General features: G+C 39.9%; 1 protein-coding gene across 1 annotated transcript in view; it reads left to right on the forward strand.

Annotated features, from left to right (window-relative positions):
* The first annotated feature begins 11,595 nt into the window (after positions 1-11,595).
* Positions 11,596-20,104, forward strand: part of MTCL1 (microtubule crosslinking factor 1) — a 126,343-nt gene continuing 117,834 nt past the window's right edge. Inside the window, exons 1-4 of the mRNA XM_071804241.1 lie at positions 11,596-11,986; positions 12,234-12,326; positions 16,409-16,549; positions 17,395-17,639. Of these exons, the coding sequence (XP_071660342.1) occupies positions 17,553-17,639 (87 nt within the window). The 5' untranslated portion in view covers positions 11,596-11,986; positions 12,234-12,326; positions 16,409-16,549; positions 17,395-17,552. The remainder of the gene's footprint in view (positions 11,987-12,233; positions 12,327-16,408; positions 16,550-17,394; positions 17,640-20,104) is intronic.

Here is a 20,104-nt window from a genome sequence, read left to right on the forward strand (position 1 = left end):
GGATTGCATCTGACAAATTTAAGGAATCATGGTTGATATTTGTGTTTATGTATTCTGCCACCTTGTGCCTAAACAGTTTGCTTTTCTACATAGTAAACTTATGGTTTACTCTCATGTTGGTAAGATAAAAACAATTTCTAAAGCACTTGTAGGATTTCTGATGGTATTGTGGGCAATAGCAAAGAAGGGAAAATTATGGAAAATGAGTTTTAACTTGACAACCATTTTATTTTAGCTGATTTGTTTTTATTTGTACTTAGAAACTTGTGATTTTTTTTCCTGCAGTTTTTGAATTTAATAAAAATTAAGAAATTTGACTTAGATAAATTTTCTTCTTGTAATTCTGTGCTGTTTGTATATAGGTAGATTGGGATCCCAGTCTCTTGTACCAAATATAAAAATGATTGCATTTGAGAAAGATGTATTTATATAAGAATGCTGGAATGTATTTGATTATTCACTGGCAATTGTAAAAATTACAGGAAACATGTTTGCTCTGCATCTGTTATTCTATGCAACTGCAGAGGGCTTGGTCTCCTAATTTTAACTCTGCAATTTTTATATGGGTCAGAAAAAGTTCATTTATGTCCTGTTTCCACCTAGCAGGCATTTGCAGTGTGGTACAGAAAGGTGGGTGGGAAGAAATTATTCTTGCTGCTCTGTTGCCTCATGTGGAAGCTCAGCTGTCAGCCCAACCCGTGTTGACATCTAATGACGGATGGTTTGAATGGTCTTCACAACCATTGAGAGATCACAGAATGAAATAAAGGGAGGCTGAGCACTAAAGGCAGCTTCAAGTTTGTTCTAATTTGTGTTACCAGATCACTGTTCTTTTGGTTAAGGGTAACCTGTTCCCCTCTTCAGAGTAGGTGGGAGTGGTTGTTTTCCTCCTAACATCGAGCCCAATGTACTTTACCACTAAACTCGCCAGATGCTGTGAGGTCGTCCATTCCCTGCCAATTCATTCATGCTGGAGAAAATACACAGGAGTGTCTTTTGATAAGCAAGCACAGCAAGCAGAAATTGCAGGAGTGTCAGAAATAGGATAGTGACATCTGCTCCAAATTAGTGGTGGCTTCTTGACTTTCATGAAATAATCTTAGATTGATCATGGCCATTGAAGAGTGGTTTGCTGCTGATTTTAAGTGTGCTTAGGATTTATCCAGTAAATTCCTGAAATGGCACAATTTCAGTGGTATGTTTAGTTGACACTGCATCAGGTACCAAAGCCAAAGTTCATCTCTAGCAAAAGACTCATACAGTGTGTCTGTGAAGTTTTAGATTGGCCTATAATGGACATTCAACCAGTGGGCTGAGTTACATAATTTCTTCATAGGTGAACAGAAGGAAACTAGGAAGGCTAGAAATTTCTCCTTTGTGTAATAGTGAGTTGGGATAATGGCAAAAGCCAAAACCCACCGTCTTACCAGGACATCTTGAATTATGCGCTGTTGTGCCTTGTGTGCTAAAGGAACAGTAACAGTCACATCTTCCTTTCACCAGATGGTTTGCCCCTTCCAAGCAGAGATACACAACTAACGTCAATATTTGATACTTCGGAGGAAGTAGGATGAGAATAAGGTGGAAAAAAGGACTGGAAGATAAAAGCCAAGATATAGTGACTTGCTAAAGCGAATTTAGGGATGCATGTTTGTGCCCTTGCTGGAGATTTCAGCATTCTGTCATTTCATTTAATCTGTTATTTATGTCAGCACACTGAATGAGCAGGAATTTCTGACAGTGGAGGGTTAACCTTAATTGATTTATCTTTTTATCATAAACTGATAGTTACTTAGAGTGCTAGATTTAAGCAGGATTAGGAATTTGGTAGGTCGTTCTGACTTGGGCAAGGATTTCAAGTTAATCCAGTTAGCCTTGGAAGCCAATGGTTGTCTAAATGGGGCCGTTCTGCTAACTGGCAGTGCTTTCTGTGTGTCAAAATCTCACTGAGACAGGAAAATTTATAGCAGGTAAGTTTCTGAGGTGGGACAAAAAGCAAAGCAGGTAAGAAAAGGGAAACAGAGAGCCAAGCTGGTCAAGAAAGAACATGAACACCTTTTCTAGAAGGGGAATGGGGAATGCAGCCAGATTCCAGCTTGGTTGCTTCCCTGTGCTGGGAGTTCACTGTCAAAAGTTCATCTCTGCAGCTTGTGAAAGACAAAATCCGCACCAGCTGGCATGAATTCATTCTCCCTTCTTGTGTTGACAGTTTTTCATTCAGAGGAAACAGTAGTAGTTTTGCTGAAGCAAAGAATCCTTCCCTGTAAGGAAAACGGCTCGTTGCCTTACTCACGGCAGGTGTAGTTTCATTTTAGAGAGGAAAGGCAGAAATACGTGGGCTGTATCCTCCAGATTACCAGCGTCATTAATACAGACCCTTGATTGTGCTGGTTGCAAGTCTTCCTTTTAAAATAGTTTAAATGAATCAGTTCGAGATGTCCTTAACATTTTTTTATTTTGTGCTGAAAGATGCAAAACCAGTTGACTCTAGTTTTTAAAAAGCTGAATTTGCTTTGTCACGACCAGTTGTCTGAGCGACTGCATTAACCTGAGGGTTTGTTCACTTATCTCTTCCTTCTGGCTTAGAACATTTCAAATGGTCAAAATAGGAAGGTGGCATCCTAGTAGGTACAGTCGTCTTGAGTGTGAGGTATAACTATTTTCACAGTAAAAGGAAAAGCCGAGGTGCCAGTGTTCATGTTAGACTGAAACGAGAAGTTCTGAGTACTGCGAGTTTTTATGATGTGGCTTGGATTTCCTGCACGGGTGGAAGTTGCCCATTAGGGGTCACTGAAGCTCCATCGGTGAAGGAGCCTGTTACCTTTCTGTTGGATGAGCCATCGCTTCTGGCTGTGCCTGCTGAGTAAACATCACCATTGTCAAAACTCCTGCTTTTTCCAAAGCAGCAGCTCGAAGTACAGTGGTGGTGGATAGCTGTGGACACTAAAAATCTAACCAAAGAAATGCACAAGTGTGTTGTGTTGGTCCAAGGATGGCCGTATTGAAGAATTAAAATAAGACAATTCTCTTTCTGTGTGCAAAGTTGTGTTTGCTCAAGTATCTTTTCTGACAGGATATTTTTAGCTAACTTCCAGTCAGCTGTCTGGTAGATGCAATTCGTTTAGTTGTACCTGTTGGGGATCCCCTTGAATTACTTACTCAAAAATCATTAAGTATACAGACAAGCCTTCTTCATTTCCTAATAAATGAATCAAAATGTAAAAAAAATAAAAACCTCTGTGTGAATTATTACTTGTGTTTCTATCAGGACTCAGATCTTAGAGTTGTCTCTAAAATCTGTTTTCTGTACTATTAGTTGATGAGGTGGTCTTGAGTGAAATTATTTTTCCTTCCAGCTCTGGTCAAAATATACATAAACTATCTCTGGTGAAAGGTATTGTTCTGTAAAATTGTGAAGATCAAATTTTCATTTTAATTCTAAGTAGAGGTCCAATTCTAGAAATTATTCTTCAAGGATGCTCTTCTACTGCAGAGAATTACAGGGTCAGTGCTATTAAAACAAAATTTTATGTCAGTCTGGGTAAGTGCCAACCCTTGCAAAAGAATCTAGCTTTCTGTATATCCTAGCAGATAGTTGTAAAACATTTTGGCATTATTTTCTTCATAATTTCAAGTTTTTATTTCGTGAAGGTGATTTTTGTCTCTTAAAATGAGGAATCCTGTTTGGTGTTGGCTATGGTTTTTGTTGTTATGAGGGAACAAAGATGCTTTTTTAGATGAAAGTTGTTACATTCTCCTTGAACCCAGAGTTCCTTATCACATTCCATGAAGCCCTCTCATGTTGCATTTAAGGGTTATAAAATCTACCACGTGTATCTCAATGTGTTAGTACACACAATCCTGCAGACACTTTCCCTAGCTGGCATAAAATTATGGATCCCAAAAAGCTGGCTAGTACTGAGAAAAGCCGTCAGTTTTCCTTCTCAGGGACAGTCATGCAAATTCACAGTAGCGATGTAAACATGGGCTTCATGGATTTGTCCAAGCCTATATGAAAAGTGGGAGGGAAGGCAGTAGGGCAACCAAAATGTGTTACCTGACAAATTATGAAGTTACTTCATTCTACAGGTTTCTGACTGTAGTCACTTCTCCTTGGAGGAAGCTGTGGCTGCCCCTAATGGGGTTTCTAGCAGCATGTCAGGAGGGAGACAAAATCCAAAGAGCTCTGAAAACCCCTGGGAGAAAAGAGCAGACCAAAACATCCATCTGCAGCCAGTGATGACCTATGCATAAGGGCAAGGCTTTGTTTGCTACAATGCAGTTGTGATTTTTAAGAACAGAAGTGGAAAGGGCTGCTCAGGCCTCTTTGACTTAATCCCCCATGATTATAGGCAAACATAAAATAGAGGCTTTTTCCCCACTGCCATCCTATAATAGACAAGGATTAAAAGAAAGTGAAGTTTTTCCCCTGCTCAGTAGGAAATCTTGATGGTAAACTGCTCTCCCTGAGCCGATGAATCGTAAGAGCACAATGGATTTTTCTTCCAAGAATTGCTCTGATTGCTTGCAATTTTTTAGACCCACGTGGATTATTGATATCTTCAGTATACTGTGGTGGTAAGTCTACAGCATCATGATTACGATATGGGGAAAAGTGCTTCCCTTTATTTTAAACCTATCATCTGCTGATTCATTTCATCCCCTAGCATTCTCTTACCAGAAGAAGCAGTTGAACAATTGTTTCCTTTTTACTTTTTCTGTGCTTTCTGTAATTTTAAGATCCTTTATCAAATGTTTCCATCGGTTGTATCCTTTGGAGGCTTGACAAGTCCAAATATCTTCAATTGTTCCTGTTATCGAAGCCTTTTCATACCTTTAAATATCCTTACAGTCCTCCTCTGTACAGTTTCTCTGTTAGCATATTTTTCAAGGTGGCCAGCACTGCATTCAGAAATGTGATTTCAGCATAGGTTTACACAATAGCTTCTTATCATTTAATCAATAATTCATACAGAAGACGAGGGTTTTTTTTATCCTGTGGCATCTTAGTATCTCTCAGAGCCTTCAATGAGGGATGTAGTTGAATAGCTTTTATAAATCCAGGTAAATGAGATCAAGTGGATCTCCCTTTTCCTGCAGTCTGTGATGGCTGGATATCACAGATATTCTTAGATCCCAAATATCACTTTTGTCTTCTTTGATCACAGTATCTACCAGCTATTCCATATCAGTGTCAGTCTGATGTCCCTTAGAGAACTCTTCAGTGGAACGTGTGTGGAAGGACAGACAAGATGGGTGGTTTTTGCACTGGACCTGTATAGTTTAAAAGCATTTAAGATTTCCATGTTGACACATTTAAAAATTTAAACATGCTAGTGTTTAACTTGCACCACTGGTGGCATTCTGGATACAAATCTGTACTGAAATAACTCACCTTGCAGGTTCTTGTGAGCTCTGCACATCCAGACAAGGCTTACTCAAAACGGCAGCAAAAGAAATCTTAGCTGAAATCACTTTGTTATTCTCAAAATCCTGTTATAGGCAAAAATGGGGACATACCGTATATGTAAAGACCAGAATTCATTGTTTGTCTACCTAAAATTTTAGTAGACTTAAATATAATGCAATAAATAGTTTCTACAATTCGTTAGTTAGTAAACTTCACAGTCCTAGCTATCTAATTAAATGAATACTTCTCACTGTTTAAAAAAAAATAATCAGCTTAAATTATATCAGAGAAATGCATGCCAAGTACACACAGACACACACACATGCTGAGTGGAGAGGGATGTTCATGATGTGGTTTCCTCCTCTTCTTTGGCAGGAGGAACATGGTGTTGGCGACTTCTTCATCACTCGAGGTTCCACTTGGGGCCATTTTCACATTCGCTGACGCTTTCATACACCTTCTATTTTCACTGGTCTGAAGTACATTCTATCTGCCTTTGCATTTTACATGTGTTGGATACTACTTTTTCTTCTCTTTTACTCCTAACATTGGTTTTGCCCAGCTTCAAATTGTTTGCATCATTAATTGACCATAAGTGAGTACTTGCATCCTTAGTGTTAACCTAAGCCCTCTCTTATCAGCCTAGGCCTGTATTTGTCTAGAACATGACCGGTGTCCCCACTTTGGTGGCCTTTGCTGTCATACCTTGCTGCTATTCCTATGTAATTGCACTGGCTGCTGTCTGTAATTATATATGTCTTACATAAATTTTTCTATGTACAATAACCAACTGCGACTACTATCTCTATAAAAATTATTACATCACATGATTAAAATAAGCAAAAGTACACAGAATGAGTAGTAACTGTCTGATCTCTAGAAAAAAACTGAACCAGGGTTTTCAGTCAGGCTGAGCCAAGTTCAGCTGAAGAGGAGAAGCAGACAGCTACACTATTCAAACATCAGATTAGAGAGACAACAATTACAACAAAAATATTAGCAAAAAATCATATTGTTCTAGATCCTCTGTGTATCCTCTGTATGCTCTTGCAAGGCATCACTAAATTAAACCAGGTGGATGTTGTGTATAATTATGTATGCTGTTGATGCTATGTCAGTCTTAACAAGTAATGTCATCCCAATTGAGCAGATCTGCCAAACTGAATTGGTGCTGGGAATCTGCACGGACGTTGCCAGGAAAGGGATTGCTCTGGGCTTGCTCTGGTCTGGCCTTGGTCACTGACTTCTGATAGCAGTTGGGATTTGTTACCTGTGCTCCTGAACATCTTCTGGTTTAGACTCCACTAGAAAAATCCACTTCATTTTCTCCAATGCAATTCTGTGACGGGAACCAAAGCGCAGTAAGAAGGGATGATCCTGATCTGAATTAGAATACTGACGTAGGCCAGCCTTGTGTGGGATCAGAACCATGGTGATTGAAGTTCTTAAGTGTCATTTTTTTACTTACTGCAGCATCTTCCAGTAGCAAAGGAAAAAAGGAAAAAAAATAGGACCGGAACCAGGAAACTAAACAGAACAATTTAAATGTGAGAGGAATATGAGGTTGCATAATGAATGTGTTCAGCCAACCAGTGAGATATTTCTGCAACGGCCACGATGAGAAATGAAATGTAGCTATAAAAGACCAAGACCATCTACATTCAGATCAAGCTGAAAAATGCGAGAGCTCTGTCCACAAGCCTGGAAAAGCGTACACTCATGGTTCAATGGGAGGAAAAAAACATAGTAACTAGGTTGAAAGACAAGTGCACTTCAAACTGAATCTCATTCTGCTAACTTCAGTCCTTATTTGTAATGTCCTGATCTCTTTTTCTGCAGTTGGGGCACACAAGGGATACTAGGCTATATAAAATGCCAACTAACATCTTGAATTACAAAAGGAAGGGAGCAAAATAAGATCTGATTCTGCGATGAAACCATCCACTCAGAAAATGCTTTTCAATGCTAAAGTAATAACTGCATGCTATTAACTGTAACGGTAAACCTAAACTAATATAATATTGTGTTTATTCCCACTGAGTGGGCTCCTGTGAGTCTGATTGTTTGCATCTCCTTAATCCCTGCACATGCTACTTTATGGATTTTCCTTTCTAATACTCTGCTTTGCTACTTGCTGTCTGTGTGCCACATGCAAATTTTGTAAGCAGGCAGGTTTATCTTTGCAGCAGCAGCTAGCGCCGGCTGGCATTTGCATGCTACCCGTATTCAATTCAATTACTGACTGTCCACTAGGCAGTAATTGCAGTTTCAGGAAGATAAGGTTAATGAGTAAACTGAGTTTTATGTCTTCCCGGGTCATAAGATATTGATGGGTAAAATGTATTTGGATAGGATAGATTCAAATCATAGCAGTTGTGCTATGCTGTGCCAGCAGCTCTTACAGAAAGTTTAGGTGTCTGCTGAATTTGAAAATGGCATTGATGATGGAACCCAGCGGGGGATGGAGGAGATCTACCCTGACCAGTTCAACTTCTCTTTTCCCAGTAAATGGACACAGCATGCAATTAGATCAGTGAGAAAGAGATAATTTCTTTTTTTTTCTGAAAAAAACCAAACCTTTTGCTATGCATTACATGAGTCCAAGTAAGCATCATAAGTAAATGAGTCTTTGAGAGACAAAAGGCCTAAAAGAGGGTTTTGTCTGATGTAGGGGTCCAAATGAAAATGAGACATTTGCCTCCAGGTGCTTGCCCTTCTCTGGAGAGGTCAGAAAGCAGTCCCTGGAGTACATCAGTTATCAGCCAGATCGACAGGCATCAGGGTTGATTAACTGAATCAGCCATCCAACTCTAAACAGCCGCCATCTAGAAACTGAATTCCTATTGAGTTAATACTGGGGCTTTTTTGTATGTTTCAGTTTTAAAAAAAAACTTCAGCAAGTCAGCGGTTCCAGAGGAAGTCTAACTTGTCCCAGCTCTGCAATGAGAAGAGAAAGAGGAGGGGGTTATGCTGCTCTAATGGCTTTTGGAAAACGCTGTGCCTTTTAGTAAAGCATTGAAGTTCCTGTTTTCCTATATGGCGGAAGAGTAACTAAAATGAATAGGAGGCAGAATGCAAACGTGTAGGGATGTGACAGTCAAACCTCACATCTCAAATGTCACACGCCAAGTAGTAATTCAGCCGAGAGTCAGATCTGCCCCGTGTCACTTGGGGCTTTTGATGCCCTATGTTTTCCATCTTTCTTTGCATCCCTTCAGTCATCCATGAGGAGCTCCAGCAAGGGCGGTGACTGCAGGGAGCTGGACCTGTTTCCTTGCGCCTCTGGCACACTGCAACCCTAGCACGTCTGGGCAGCCTCATCTTTGATCTCCCTTAAAAGCTCTTTGTTAGAAAGTGTGTCTCAGCCAGGACTAGGCCTTGACCTCTCTCCTGAGCACATGACCCATCACGTCCCCTTCTTATTTAACTCCGTGCAAGGCTGTGTTAGCGAGGGCTCAGAAACTCAGTAACCACCTACTTGGGCTTTAACTGCTCAGTGCACTTGGCCACCGTTGCTTCAGGCAAGAGAACTACCTCTCAATCTGCTCTGGGTGAACCTGCTTTAGCAGGTGGTTTGGACTAGATGATCTCCAGAGGTCTCTTCCAACCCCAACCATTCTGTGTGATTCTGTGAGAATTAGGGGAGTGTTTGAGGAGAAAACAAAGAGAAAATGGAGAATGGATGGGAGTATATCACAAGTAGAATGAATTTAGATGAGGGACTAGAAGTGGGAAGTAGTAGTAATAGAAGTAGAAACAAAGGAAAAAGACATGAAACTAATCAAGGAAATATTAATGAGGTACTGGAAGAAGAAATTGTACTCATTAGTGTTAAACCTGTATTGTCCACCTGTCAGAGTTAGTGGGGGTGATGCCTAACTTGTCAGCAGCAGCTGAGCGCCTGGTTTGCCCAGATGAACCATCAAAGCAGCCTCTTGCCAGCCACAAAGGGGTAACTGAGCAATGTACAGGCTGCACCAAGGTGCTCCCCAGGCAGCCCCAACGAGTGAGCAGGGCTCAGATCCTCAGGCCAGGACCCAAGGAGCAGTAACGTGAAAGTCTCGGGCACATTTCATACCTGCAGGACAGGACTGACAGCAGCCTCCAGAGCACTATTGCAATGGGAGCAGAAGAACCAGAAGGGATGGAGGAGAAGAAAGAAAGAAGTAGACATACTGAAATGAAAGAGAGAAACTAGAAAAACTGTTGATAATCTTAAAAGTGCAGTCTAGATCTTGCCAACAAAATTGTTAGCATATGAGTAGAAGCATCTTTCAGCTAGAATCCAACTGTATGTACTTTGGGTTTTTTTCTAAAATATATATGTAGGGCTACTTTTGTGGTGGCACAGGAAACTATCCCTCTGCTTCTGTTAAAACTGTGCAAATAACAGTAGCATACCCTCTTTTTCTAGCATTGCAATATTTAACTTAACATCCCATCTGATACACAAGACAGCAGAACCAAAAGGGATATGGATTATTGTAAGTAAGTATTGTCTGCCTTGGATAAATCTACTTAGTGTCATTACATTATACCTTCTTATTCCTCCCCTGTGGGTTCACAAGCACCTAAGCATATGTCAAATAGTTTGAAAACGTTTCTGGCAATCAGAAGGGCAGTGTACTTGACCATTCACCTGTGGCAGACATAATTAAGGAATTCCTCAAATTCTGACTTGGCATCATGAGTGCATTTTATTTTACTTACTTATATTTTATGATAACACAACAAAGTTGTATTTCAGCCTTTCTTTGCCCTCACATACTTTTTTCTTAATTTGCAAATAATGTTGCCTGTATTCCCTGGTTCTTCTCTTAGCATATGGTCAGATGATGGTCTAATGACTAACAGTTATTTTCTAATAGTACTAATATTTCCATAACCAAGATGGGTGTTTCTAAGGGAAAGGCTACATGAGTGTTTGCAGCTGTGTTCAAAACATAGTACGGCCAAAGACTGTCATGAGTGTATATTACACACCCAAAATTTAGTTCCAAACGTGTTGGGGCTGCGTTTTGAGACATCATTTTAGCTCTTAGGCCTCTCTATAAAAATCAAAATTATTGGCATTGCAGGATTAGTCAATGGGAAAACCCAGCTGGATTATGATTTTTTTTTCTCCCACTGAATCTGTGAGTGGAGATCAGGGTTCATATCCTTACACTCTATTCTCTGTTCCTGCCCAAAGTAGAATTGATTGGAGTTGTGATCCTGAGCCTGTTTAAATAACCCTTTAATAAGTGTTCTGGTTTTCTCATTATAGACACAAATTTCAGATCTGAGGTTGTGGTGTCTCCATAGCTCTTTCCTAGGCTCTACGTGATTATATTAGCTTGTGGCTCTAGTCCTGAAGAGAGTGTAATTTCATCCTCACATTTCAAAAGGTTAATTTCTTCTCATTAGCAATAAGGGATCACATCATGTGGCTAAAAAAATAGTAACATACATCTGAATTTCCTACTCATATGAGCAGTGGAAAAATGAACAGGAATGGGAAGGAGTCATCACATCATAAACTTAACTCATTTAAATCTAGATGCTTAAATTAGGTTCCTCCACCAACTGGAGTTAGGAGGAGTCATCTCTTTCACTGTTAAGAAAGTCAACAGAGATTAGGCTCCTAACTTATGTATCAAAATATTTTATTGTATTTGATTTTGTATCAAATACCTTTAAAAGGTGCTGTGAATATCTCACCTTTTTCCCAGCTTCTCCACTTCTTAAGCTGCTAACTTACAGATCCTGATGTACAGAACAGTACATCAGATCTTCTCTTGGACTCTAGACCAACAAGAAACACCAAAGAAGCCTGAAGAAAGCCTAGAAGGAAAAATGTTCAGAAAAAAATCCAGAGCTGAAGAAGAGGAGCTGCGGATGTGCGTCATGGCAGCAAGAGCAGCTGCTGGTGTGGAGCTAAACTCTGAGTCTGTGTGACCTGCAAGAGCTTAGTGAGCAAAACTGGCCATGCACTTAATAAATATTTGGGCTGAAGGACTGCAGAAGGTCATGTTTTGAAGACCTAACTACAGACATTCCGATCATGATGGGGCTAACGAGGTATTTCTAGCAGGCAAAGGTGTGACTCCAGCAGAGCCAGGAGGCAAGAACTGTCAGGGGAAGGGCCACCAAGCCCATGGCCCTTGCAAGCAGATGCCCAGTGCTCCCTATAGGGCTGTAAGGGCCCCACTGCTGTGACAGCCTCTCTGCCATTGGCTTCAGCAGCCCAAAGGTTGCAGAAACCTTTAACTGCAATCCAGCTAGATGAAAGCTGCTGCAGGTATACCTAGCCATGCCGTAATGGCAACTTCAATTACAGTGTAGATATCTTCAAAAATAGAAGATCTTGAGAACCAAGGTCAGGATGTGATTATAAGAATTACAGGCTTTCCTGAAAGTACTGAGGAAAACAAAAACACAAACAAACTGAAAACCCCACTGATTCTTCTATTTTAATCCTGATGACCATCTACATCAAAATGATTTGCCAGGAGCCATCACAGACAAATCCACAATAAAGGCAACACTGCGTGGATCGGCAGCAAACATCAGAAGCATTCCCAGGGGAAAGAAGAGGTAAGGAATGTAGAACTGGCCTTGTTGCTTCTCGTTTGGCAAATCATTAACTCTCAAGAACCCTAATTAAGTTACTGTCTTTACAATGTGATTTCCATTTGCTCACTAAGGTTTAAAAATAGTAAAAAGATTTCAGCAATTGATGATACTCTCAGTTGTACTAAATTAGAGCATAGAGGAATTATAAGCTCCTGCAGCTGGTTTCACATAGTAATGGTCTTTCCTTCTCTTCTCACCCTTGCACCAGGGTGCTGTTCCCCACTGCCACCGTCCCTGGCAGCAGCCACATGACGAAGAGTCACATCACATTGTCAGCTGCTGATGGTACCCGGTGGTCAGGGTAAGTTTTCTCTTGCTTTTTGATTCACATAGTTTTTGGAGCCCTTTGTTCAGGTTTACCCATGGGCCTTCACCTCCAGTCTTTCCTCACAAATCACAGAATCACAGGATCTCACAGAATCACAGAATGCTTAGGGTTGGAAGTGATCTCTGGAGATCATCTGGTCCAACCCACCTGCTGAGGCAGGGTCACCCAGAGCAGATTGCACAGGAAGGTGTCCAGGCGGGTTTTTAATGTCTCCAGAGAAGGAGACTCCACAGCCTCTCTGGGCAGCCTGTTCCAGTGCTCTGGCACCCATAAGGTAAAGAAGCTTCTCTTCAGTCTGTGCCTGTTGCCCCTCATCCTATCGTTGGGCACCACTGAAAGGAGTCTGGTCCCATCCTCTTGACACCCACCCTTGAGATATTTATAAACACTGATGAGATCACCTCTCAGCCTTCTCTTCTCCAGGCTGAACAGACCCAGGTCTCTCTGTCTCTCTTCATAAGAAAGGTGCTCTAGGCCCCTGATATCTTTGTAGCCCGCCACAGTCTTGTGAAAGGAAACAATTTTGCATTTGTGTTTTTGACAACAGCTTAACTTTACTGACTGCAATGGAAATCCTCTAGGTTTACACTGCTGGGAAATTAACCAGGCTCGGGGGATCCATGTGTGTGGGTTATAGACTGCTTAGTTGCATGTGGGTAGTATTGTCCTCTGACTCAGAAATATCTTTGCCTTGGGAAAAAAATAATATACCCCCCCAAAATTCTTGTCTTTCTCCATTCACAGACATCATCTCTTTAATGTTGCCCTACATTTGTCTTAACACACTTAAATCTTTGAATGATAAACACATATTTTACTCCTGTACAGTAATTAAACATGTTTGTGATTAAATATTCCCTAATTCAAAAGCATCTCACCTGCTCACAATACGACAGCAATAAAAACATAGCTACGTGCTGTGTTTCTGGCATAGTTTCAGCTCTTCCACAGAACTTAAATCATGGCCATATATTCTAGTTAGCTTAGGCTTCAGGCTTTAAAAGCTCAATGTGAGTAATGAAGAGAAAGCAATCTGATTAGCTGGTAGAGCTGACTAAAAGGCACCTTCATTACAAAGGAGCTTAAAAAAGGAATAAAACTATTTTAAATGGATTAAAGGTATAATAATAATAATAATAGTGTCAAACAGCATAACAAAGAAAAATGTCTGCATTCAACTGAAATTAATATTTAATAGATGGCTCAGTGATGTCCGTGGCTTTATATTCTTCTATTTTAATGATCTTTACCACAGCTTGAGGTCCTTTGTCTTGTCCCCTTCTACTGACATCAGCTGGAAGAAACAGAGATTAAAACAAGGGTAATTTCCCCATGGTCATTGCTTGGCAGTATTTCTGCTTGGCTCAGCCATGAACTGAAGTTTAAAGGATGAAGTACTGTCACTCAGACTGATTCTTCCCTCCACCCCTTCTTACCAGGGTTAACCACTCAGCCAGTCACCAAGGAAACGTGTGGCTCCTTTGCCCATCTGACTGCCACCCTACAGCCTCATATTGGGAATGTCTCCATAATCTCATTAGGAGGCTGAATTTGCCATTGAAGCTTGAATTCCCATAACAGGAGGGAAGTGGACTAATGCAATTAAGCAAATTAGCGTTTTGAGCCATTGCATGATATCTGTCTAGTACCATAAGCAAAGACTAGGTAGTTTTCTTCCTCTGTTTAAAAAAAAAAATCAACAAAAACAATACCCCAGTCCTTTACCCACATTATGTTCAGGGAAATATTGTAGTTCTCTCTCAGTTGTGAAGGTCTTTACAAATGGGAAGATAACTGTTCACTTGACCAAAAGTGCTAATTGCTTCCCCTTCTTTTTCCCAATACTCCTGTCCCAGTGGTTCTGATTATTTTTATCTGTGTAATATTTATGCTTCTCGAAGTAAAGGAGATAAAACCAGAACATTTTGGTTTGCTCCTCTCTTATGGTATGTGACAGTGGTTTCCAGATGAAAACAAAACTCCTATTGGTTTCAAATCTGCTCTGATGTGAAGGGTTTATTAAGTGCTACGAATACCTATTTTAAAATACGCCAAATTTTCTGGAGGTAATTCCAGCATATTCAATAATTCTCTAGAAATGGAGATTACTAAATGCCTAAGGCAGAGCTTTTCCGCCTTTTGTTGTGGGGTTTTGAGGCTAATTCAGTTCTGTCCTCCCTCTCTCCCTCACCAAGTAAACAAAGCCACAAGAGCGAACTGTAGCGAGAATCAGGAACCATGAATATTTGAATAATGTCCTGGCACATGAGTTTCAAAAGCAACGTATTTCTCTGGGAGCCTGGGGGTGGGAGGGAGAAGAGCAGTGGTACCCTCCTGCGGATAACGCTGCCGCCTCCATCACAGCATTTCTTCCTGGGGAGGTGGAAGATGGAACAACAGGGAGAGGATCCAGGAGCCTCTTACGCATATCGATTACCAAGCAGGTTACACCGCTGGCTGCTTGCCGTCTTCAGCTTCAAATGAGAAAGGCAGGAATAACAAGTGTGTTTTAGTAGATGTCATGGTGCTACCGCTCATCTTCTTCCAAATAAATCGCAGTCTACCAGCAGGCACTACAGTCAAAAGGAGTGAGAACATGGGTTATTACTAAATAAGGGCATTGATTATGTGCTCCACTTTATATAGTACATAGTCCCTGTCCTAAACTGCTTACAAAATACATACATATCATGTAGGCAGTATATATAGTCCCAAAGGATACTGTCATCTTAGCATTTTTGCCTGAAATCACAAGTAACTTCAAGACTGAGTCAGTACTGAGAATATCTGTCACAAACTTGAAAACAGAACATAGTACAGGCAATGCTGCGGTTATTTGAAAAGTGTCACAAAGCTCAGTATTTCAATGGTCACAAGCTCCCGAAATGTCAGAGCTGAGCTGGTACTGAAGAGAAATTGAAATGTGCTGAAACAGAAAATATAGGACTGAGGCTGAAAACCAAAATTATCTCTGCACTGTGATGGCAATAGCCATACAGTTTGGATTAAAGTATTTTAGTATTTATGGTATCAGATTAGATAAGGACACACACACAAAGAATTAATGTATTAATGTTTTAAAATATCTTATTTCCTCTGGATACCATTACAAGATAGAATCAGGGGATAAATTATTTCCCCATGTAAGTTCTTACATAACATTGCTATAAAGTAGTCATGTTTTGCCTATTTTTTCCCTTTTATCATATTTGGATTTAAATAGAGCCTTAATCCTGCATATCCTGCTTTGCAAAGCTTAGATCTGTAATGTGTTGTATAGTATTCTACAAAAGGCTTTGCTCTTTAATGTGTGGTAGTCTTGAGTTAACAATATAAATTTCAATTCTTAACCTTATGCTTGATAGTTTTGCTTGGATAATATTCTTCATTTCATACAAAGTAAAATTTCAAATGTGCACACTACTTGAGACAAAGAAAACCCAGCAAAAAGAAAGCCATTATTTAATATCACTTATTAGATAAAACATGCAGTAGCAACACAGATTTATGGGTAAATTCACCAAGACACCAAAGAAGACAAAATAAAGCATGCCATCTAGTATTGATGAGTTTATAGTTTATATTTTCCTGTGAAAATTTCCCAACAGACTAATTTCCCATTACTTTTTTCATATATGAACATGACCAAGCAATTGAGACACAGCCTGTGAATCTGGCCTCTAGCTTTAGAGCTGATTTCTGACGTTGCAAGACCATTATGGTGAGACCAATATTATGTGAAGAGAGAACAGTAGAGCTTGGATCTGAGCCTTCATGGCTGTAGGTCAGCAGTGGAGAAGCAAGCAGCTGCCTTATCTCTGATCGCACAGTGGCCACTGAAGAGTTAACCTGCCCTTGTGTCCTGAACCCGCCTGTAGTCTATGCAATCACAGTGATTAGATAGAAGAGCACATAATAACTCAGCAGAACTGTAACCAAATTTCTGCCAGTGTATCCCGTGCATGATACAAGAATGGATACACATGCCATCATTCCTAGTCATTAATTAATACCACACCAAGCTAATCAGTACATATTCTTGAAAATTCTTGAAGGGCAGGCACCATAAATGTGACATTTTTGGCACAGAAGGAGTGATTGAAGCTGTCTTTTGTGTCCACCATGAAATGCATCTTTATTTGAAGGGCTATGACTGCTGTCCCTGCGGTGGATGGATGCTACCTGTCCTGGAGGAGGTAAGATAGGGGAGTGCTGCCAAGTTTTCCTGTTTCCTTGTTTCATCCCATACTGGGGTAATGAGTTCACTGAGTAGCAGTTATCCTTTTCCCCCTCCCTCCCTGTCCTGTTCTTGATAGTATATTTTGCGGTGCTGTGAGTTTCCATCACAAAACAAGGTTTCAACAGGTAGTTTACAGAGCCCACCTCTACAATAAATACAATACATATGAAAGCCTCTGCCTTCACCCACTGCTAGACTTAAAGATAATACTTTCATACTTTGCAGGCCTATGGCGTCTTTCTTACCCTAATCATAATTTATGCTCGAAAAGAAGCATGGAGTGTGGGCAAACCCATGAAGATGGGAGTATAAGACCTTAAGACTTATGCTGCAGGCAAGAAGGATTCAAAGAGAGGAGTAATGTGGCCCAAAGGGCAAAGGTGATCTTGATACTCTGAATGAGCAGGAGTTAAACAAGCAGAGGAAGCAGGAGATAGAGATCAACAAAGGCACAGGCATGCTTCAGGGAAAGTATAGTAAAGGAAGAGAAACTTAATGCTAGAAGTGAACCTGCCTTTTTATATTCTCAGAGTTTATTTCTTTTGTGCAGTCACATCAGGACAATAGTTGTTCACCTAGACTGCAGGATCCATTCATACTTTTTTTTATCTCTTCAGGAGTTTTTTTTTAAATAGTACATGACTTTGCCTTTTGAGACAATGAATGGAAAAAGGATGGTGTACAGAATCCAAAGTTAAAGCAACTAAAAAGAGCTTTAAAGTCACAAATTATGAGAGGCTTAAAAATAATTAGTGACAAATGCTGATTTAATAGATGATAAAGGTGTTTCTTGTTCTTCAGCAGAGAACAGCAGTGTTATATAAATCGATGCGTATCTGGAGTGTGGCAACACAGATTTTAGTACACAAGTCCAAAAGATATGAGGACACAAACTGTTGTGTGGCATGCAGAGGTATTGCTGGACCCAAATATGCTACAAGTAACAGACAGCAGGAAGGATGAATGAGGCGTGTATTTTTCTTCATTCAAGTGATGGCTGTCCTACCGTGAAGCTTTACATTATCATTCACTGTTTATTGCTGAAGGTAAGTGTCCCTATTTTAATATCAGCGCTTTTCCTGAATAAATCCCACATGCCTGTTTCTTGGGAGAAACAATGAAGATTCACATAGAAAAGGTGACTAACAACAAAGCAGAATGGGAGGAAAAGATAAAAATAATGAACCCTTAGTGCTTCTTTTGCAGGAAAGGCTCTATTTATGATGCAAGTGATACAAAATTAATGCATCCATGACAGTGAATTAAAAATGAGAGGTAGCACAAACAGAAATTTACTGTTGTTAAAACGAAACTGCACTACTGTGTTCCTTGTGAGCTGCTGTGTTACACTGGTGCTCCTTGGAGCAAAGCTGCTTACCCTTGGAGGGGTGAATGGCTTCTGCACCAGTGAACATAGAAAGCAGAGGGACATTCTCATGTGACAAAGGCCTGTGATGTGTGGGATGCATTTGTTAAGAGGGAGGTGCTGCCAGCAGGCATTGTACATGGCCATGGTGTCTCACAGGGCCTTCACCAGCCCCTTCTTCATCCCTGACCTCCATCACCTGGCTCTTCTTCATCCATGGGAAGAGGAGGAGGTACAAGTCATTGTCAGGCTGCACTGGGGTAGTTTTCCAATTATACTGTAATAGGAATTATGCCCTAGGCCTAGAGGTATTTTATTAGCTCTTGGAAGGTAATTTTATTTGTAAGCTTGCTTCTCTTTTTCTTCTTGTCCTGATTCTTACCCCTTTTTCACCAAATTCTCCACGCTCCTGTGAGATGGTACGTTTATAGAAATCTAAGTGTGCAAGATAACTTATAATCCAATGCTAGTTTTTTTGTAACATGTGCCAAAACAGGCTCAGCACAGATATTTATAAAATGACAAAAGGTTGATCTAGTTCTCATCTCCAAGTTGTTCTCAGCACACACAGTTATGATGCCCATTAGCTGGAGTTTTAAATGCTGTTGACAAACATACTTTCTTACTTATAACTCACAAAGTAGTTTGGTTTCAAAGCAAACTAAAGTTACGTTCTTAACTATTGAAATCTTTCTTGACCATCCTGATAAAATAACAACACTAAAGAGATTCCTGTGGTACTGGACTGATCATCTTGGGTCTTACAAACCCTCTGAGCTTCTCTACAGTCTTCCTATGAATTTCTTTAAAAAATACCATTTTTACTAGGATCAATTCTCCTACATTTCGTATTTACTCATGTAATTTTTCTAAACCTCATTTTATATTTGTTAGCTTATTGCTGCTAAGCTCTGATTAAGAGCATGTGTTTTAGCTTATATTTTTAAAATCCCATTGAGTTACCTCTTGTGAAAAAAAAAAAAAGGAGAAGAAAGCCTGATCCATGCTCTGTGTCTTGCAGTTACATTTTCTACTCTATCATACATTTCTCTGCCACTTCCCTTAATTTAGCTAATTCGAAACTTTTAGAAATCTCTCTTTATCATATTTAATTAATGCATAAATGAATAGTTAATGCATCAATGAGGGATGGTCTGGGGTTAAAAGCACATAAATCAGTTTGTACTGCTTCTTCCAGATACCATCAACCTGGAATCAGGAGTCAGGGCATGTGTTTTGAGGTCCCACCTAATGAAATGGCCAGAACTTGCCATAAGCAATTTATGAATTGAGAATTTTGTTGGAAGTGCCTGAAACAAGTAATGAATTTTGGAAAAACGTAAATTGATCTCTAGCAATTTGCAAACATATACAAAAGCTAAATATGCTAAATACATTTTAGAAATAATTATTCACTCATCTCAAGTCCCGAAGAGGTCTAAATTAAATTTAACACAAAATTGTCTATTACCTAATTTCATTAAGGTCTTCCTAGACTCTGTCACAGTCTTGAGCCACCAGAAGAAAAAATGGGCTATCAGCAAATTTGATGAATGAGGACATTCACTTCCTCTTCTAAATTGCAAATAGAGAGATTGAAAATGCCAATCCTTGATAAATTCAACGATTAACCACTTTCTATTTTTGCCAGCTATCCCTACTTATTTTCCACCTTGCAGTAAGTTTTCAGCTCATTTCAAGATGATTTGTCAACAACCTCCTAAGAAAGATTGTATCAAAACCTTTCCGAAAATTTAAATAAATTACAACTGCTGTTTATTGTGCATTTTCTAAACTCTAAGTATTTAGAGGAACGTTAGTTGTTCCATAAAAGTCTCAACGGTTTCATTGTATTATTTTTAATTAACATCTACACTACACCCAACGCTGAATCATCTTCTATACTCTCCCAGAGCAGCAGCTGGTTTGTGATTTTGCCTCTATGCCGATATCATCTCTTGGTAGGGGAGATCTTCCTCCTCCTGATCTTTCTTTTTTTTTTTTGTTTTTTTCTGGGCTTAGTCTAGTCTTATCCAAGCAGTCACAACCTGTACCACCACAGTCAATGGATTTAACTTTCTGCAGGGACACAAGCAGCAGAGCCAGCACATGCAGAGCTCCAGCTCACACCCCAGCCCACAATCT

The sequence above is a fragment of the Patagioenas fasciata genome, chromosome 2 (assembly GCF_037038585.1).
Source record: "Patagioenas fasciata isolate bPatFas1 chromosome 2, bPatFas1.hap1, whole genome shotgun sequence".
Classification (NCBI taxonomy): Eukaryota; Metazoa; Chordata; class Aves; order Columbiformes; family Columbidae; genus Patagioenas; species Patagioenas fasciata.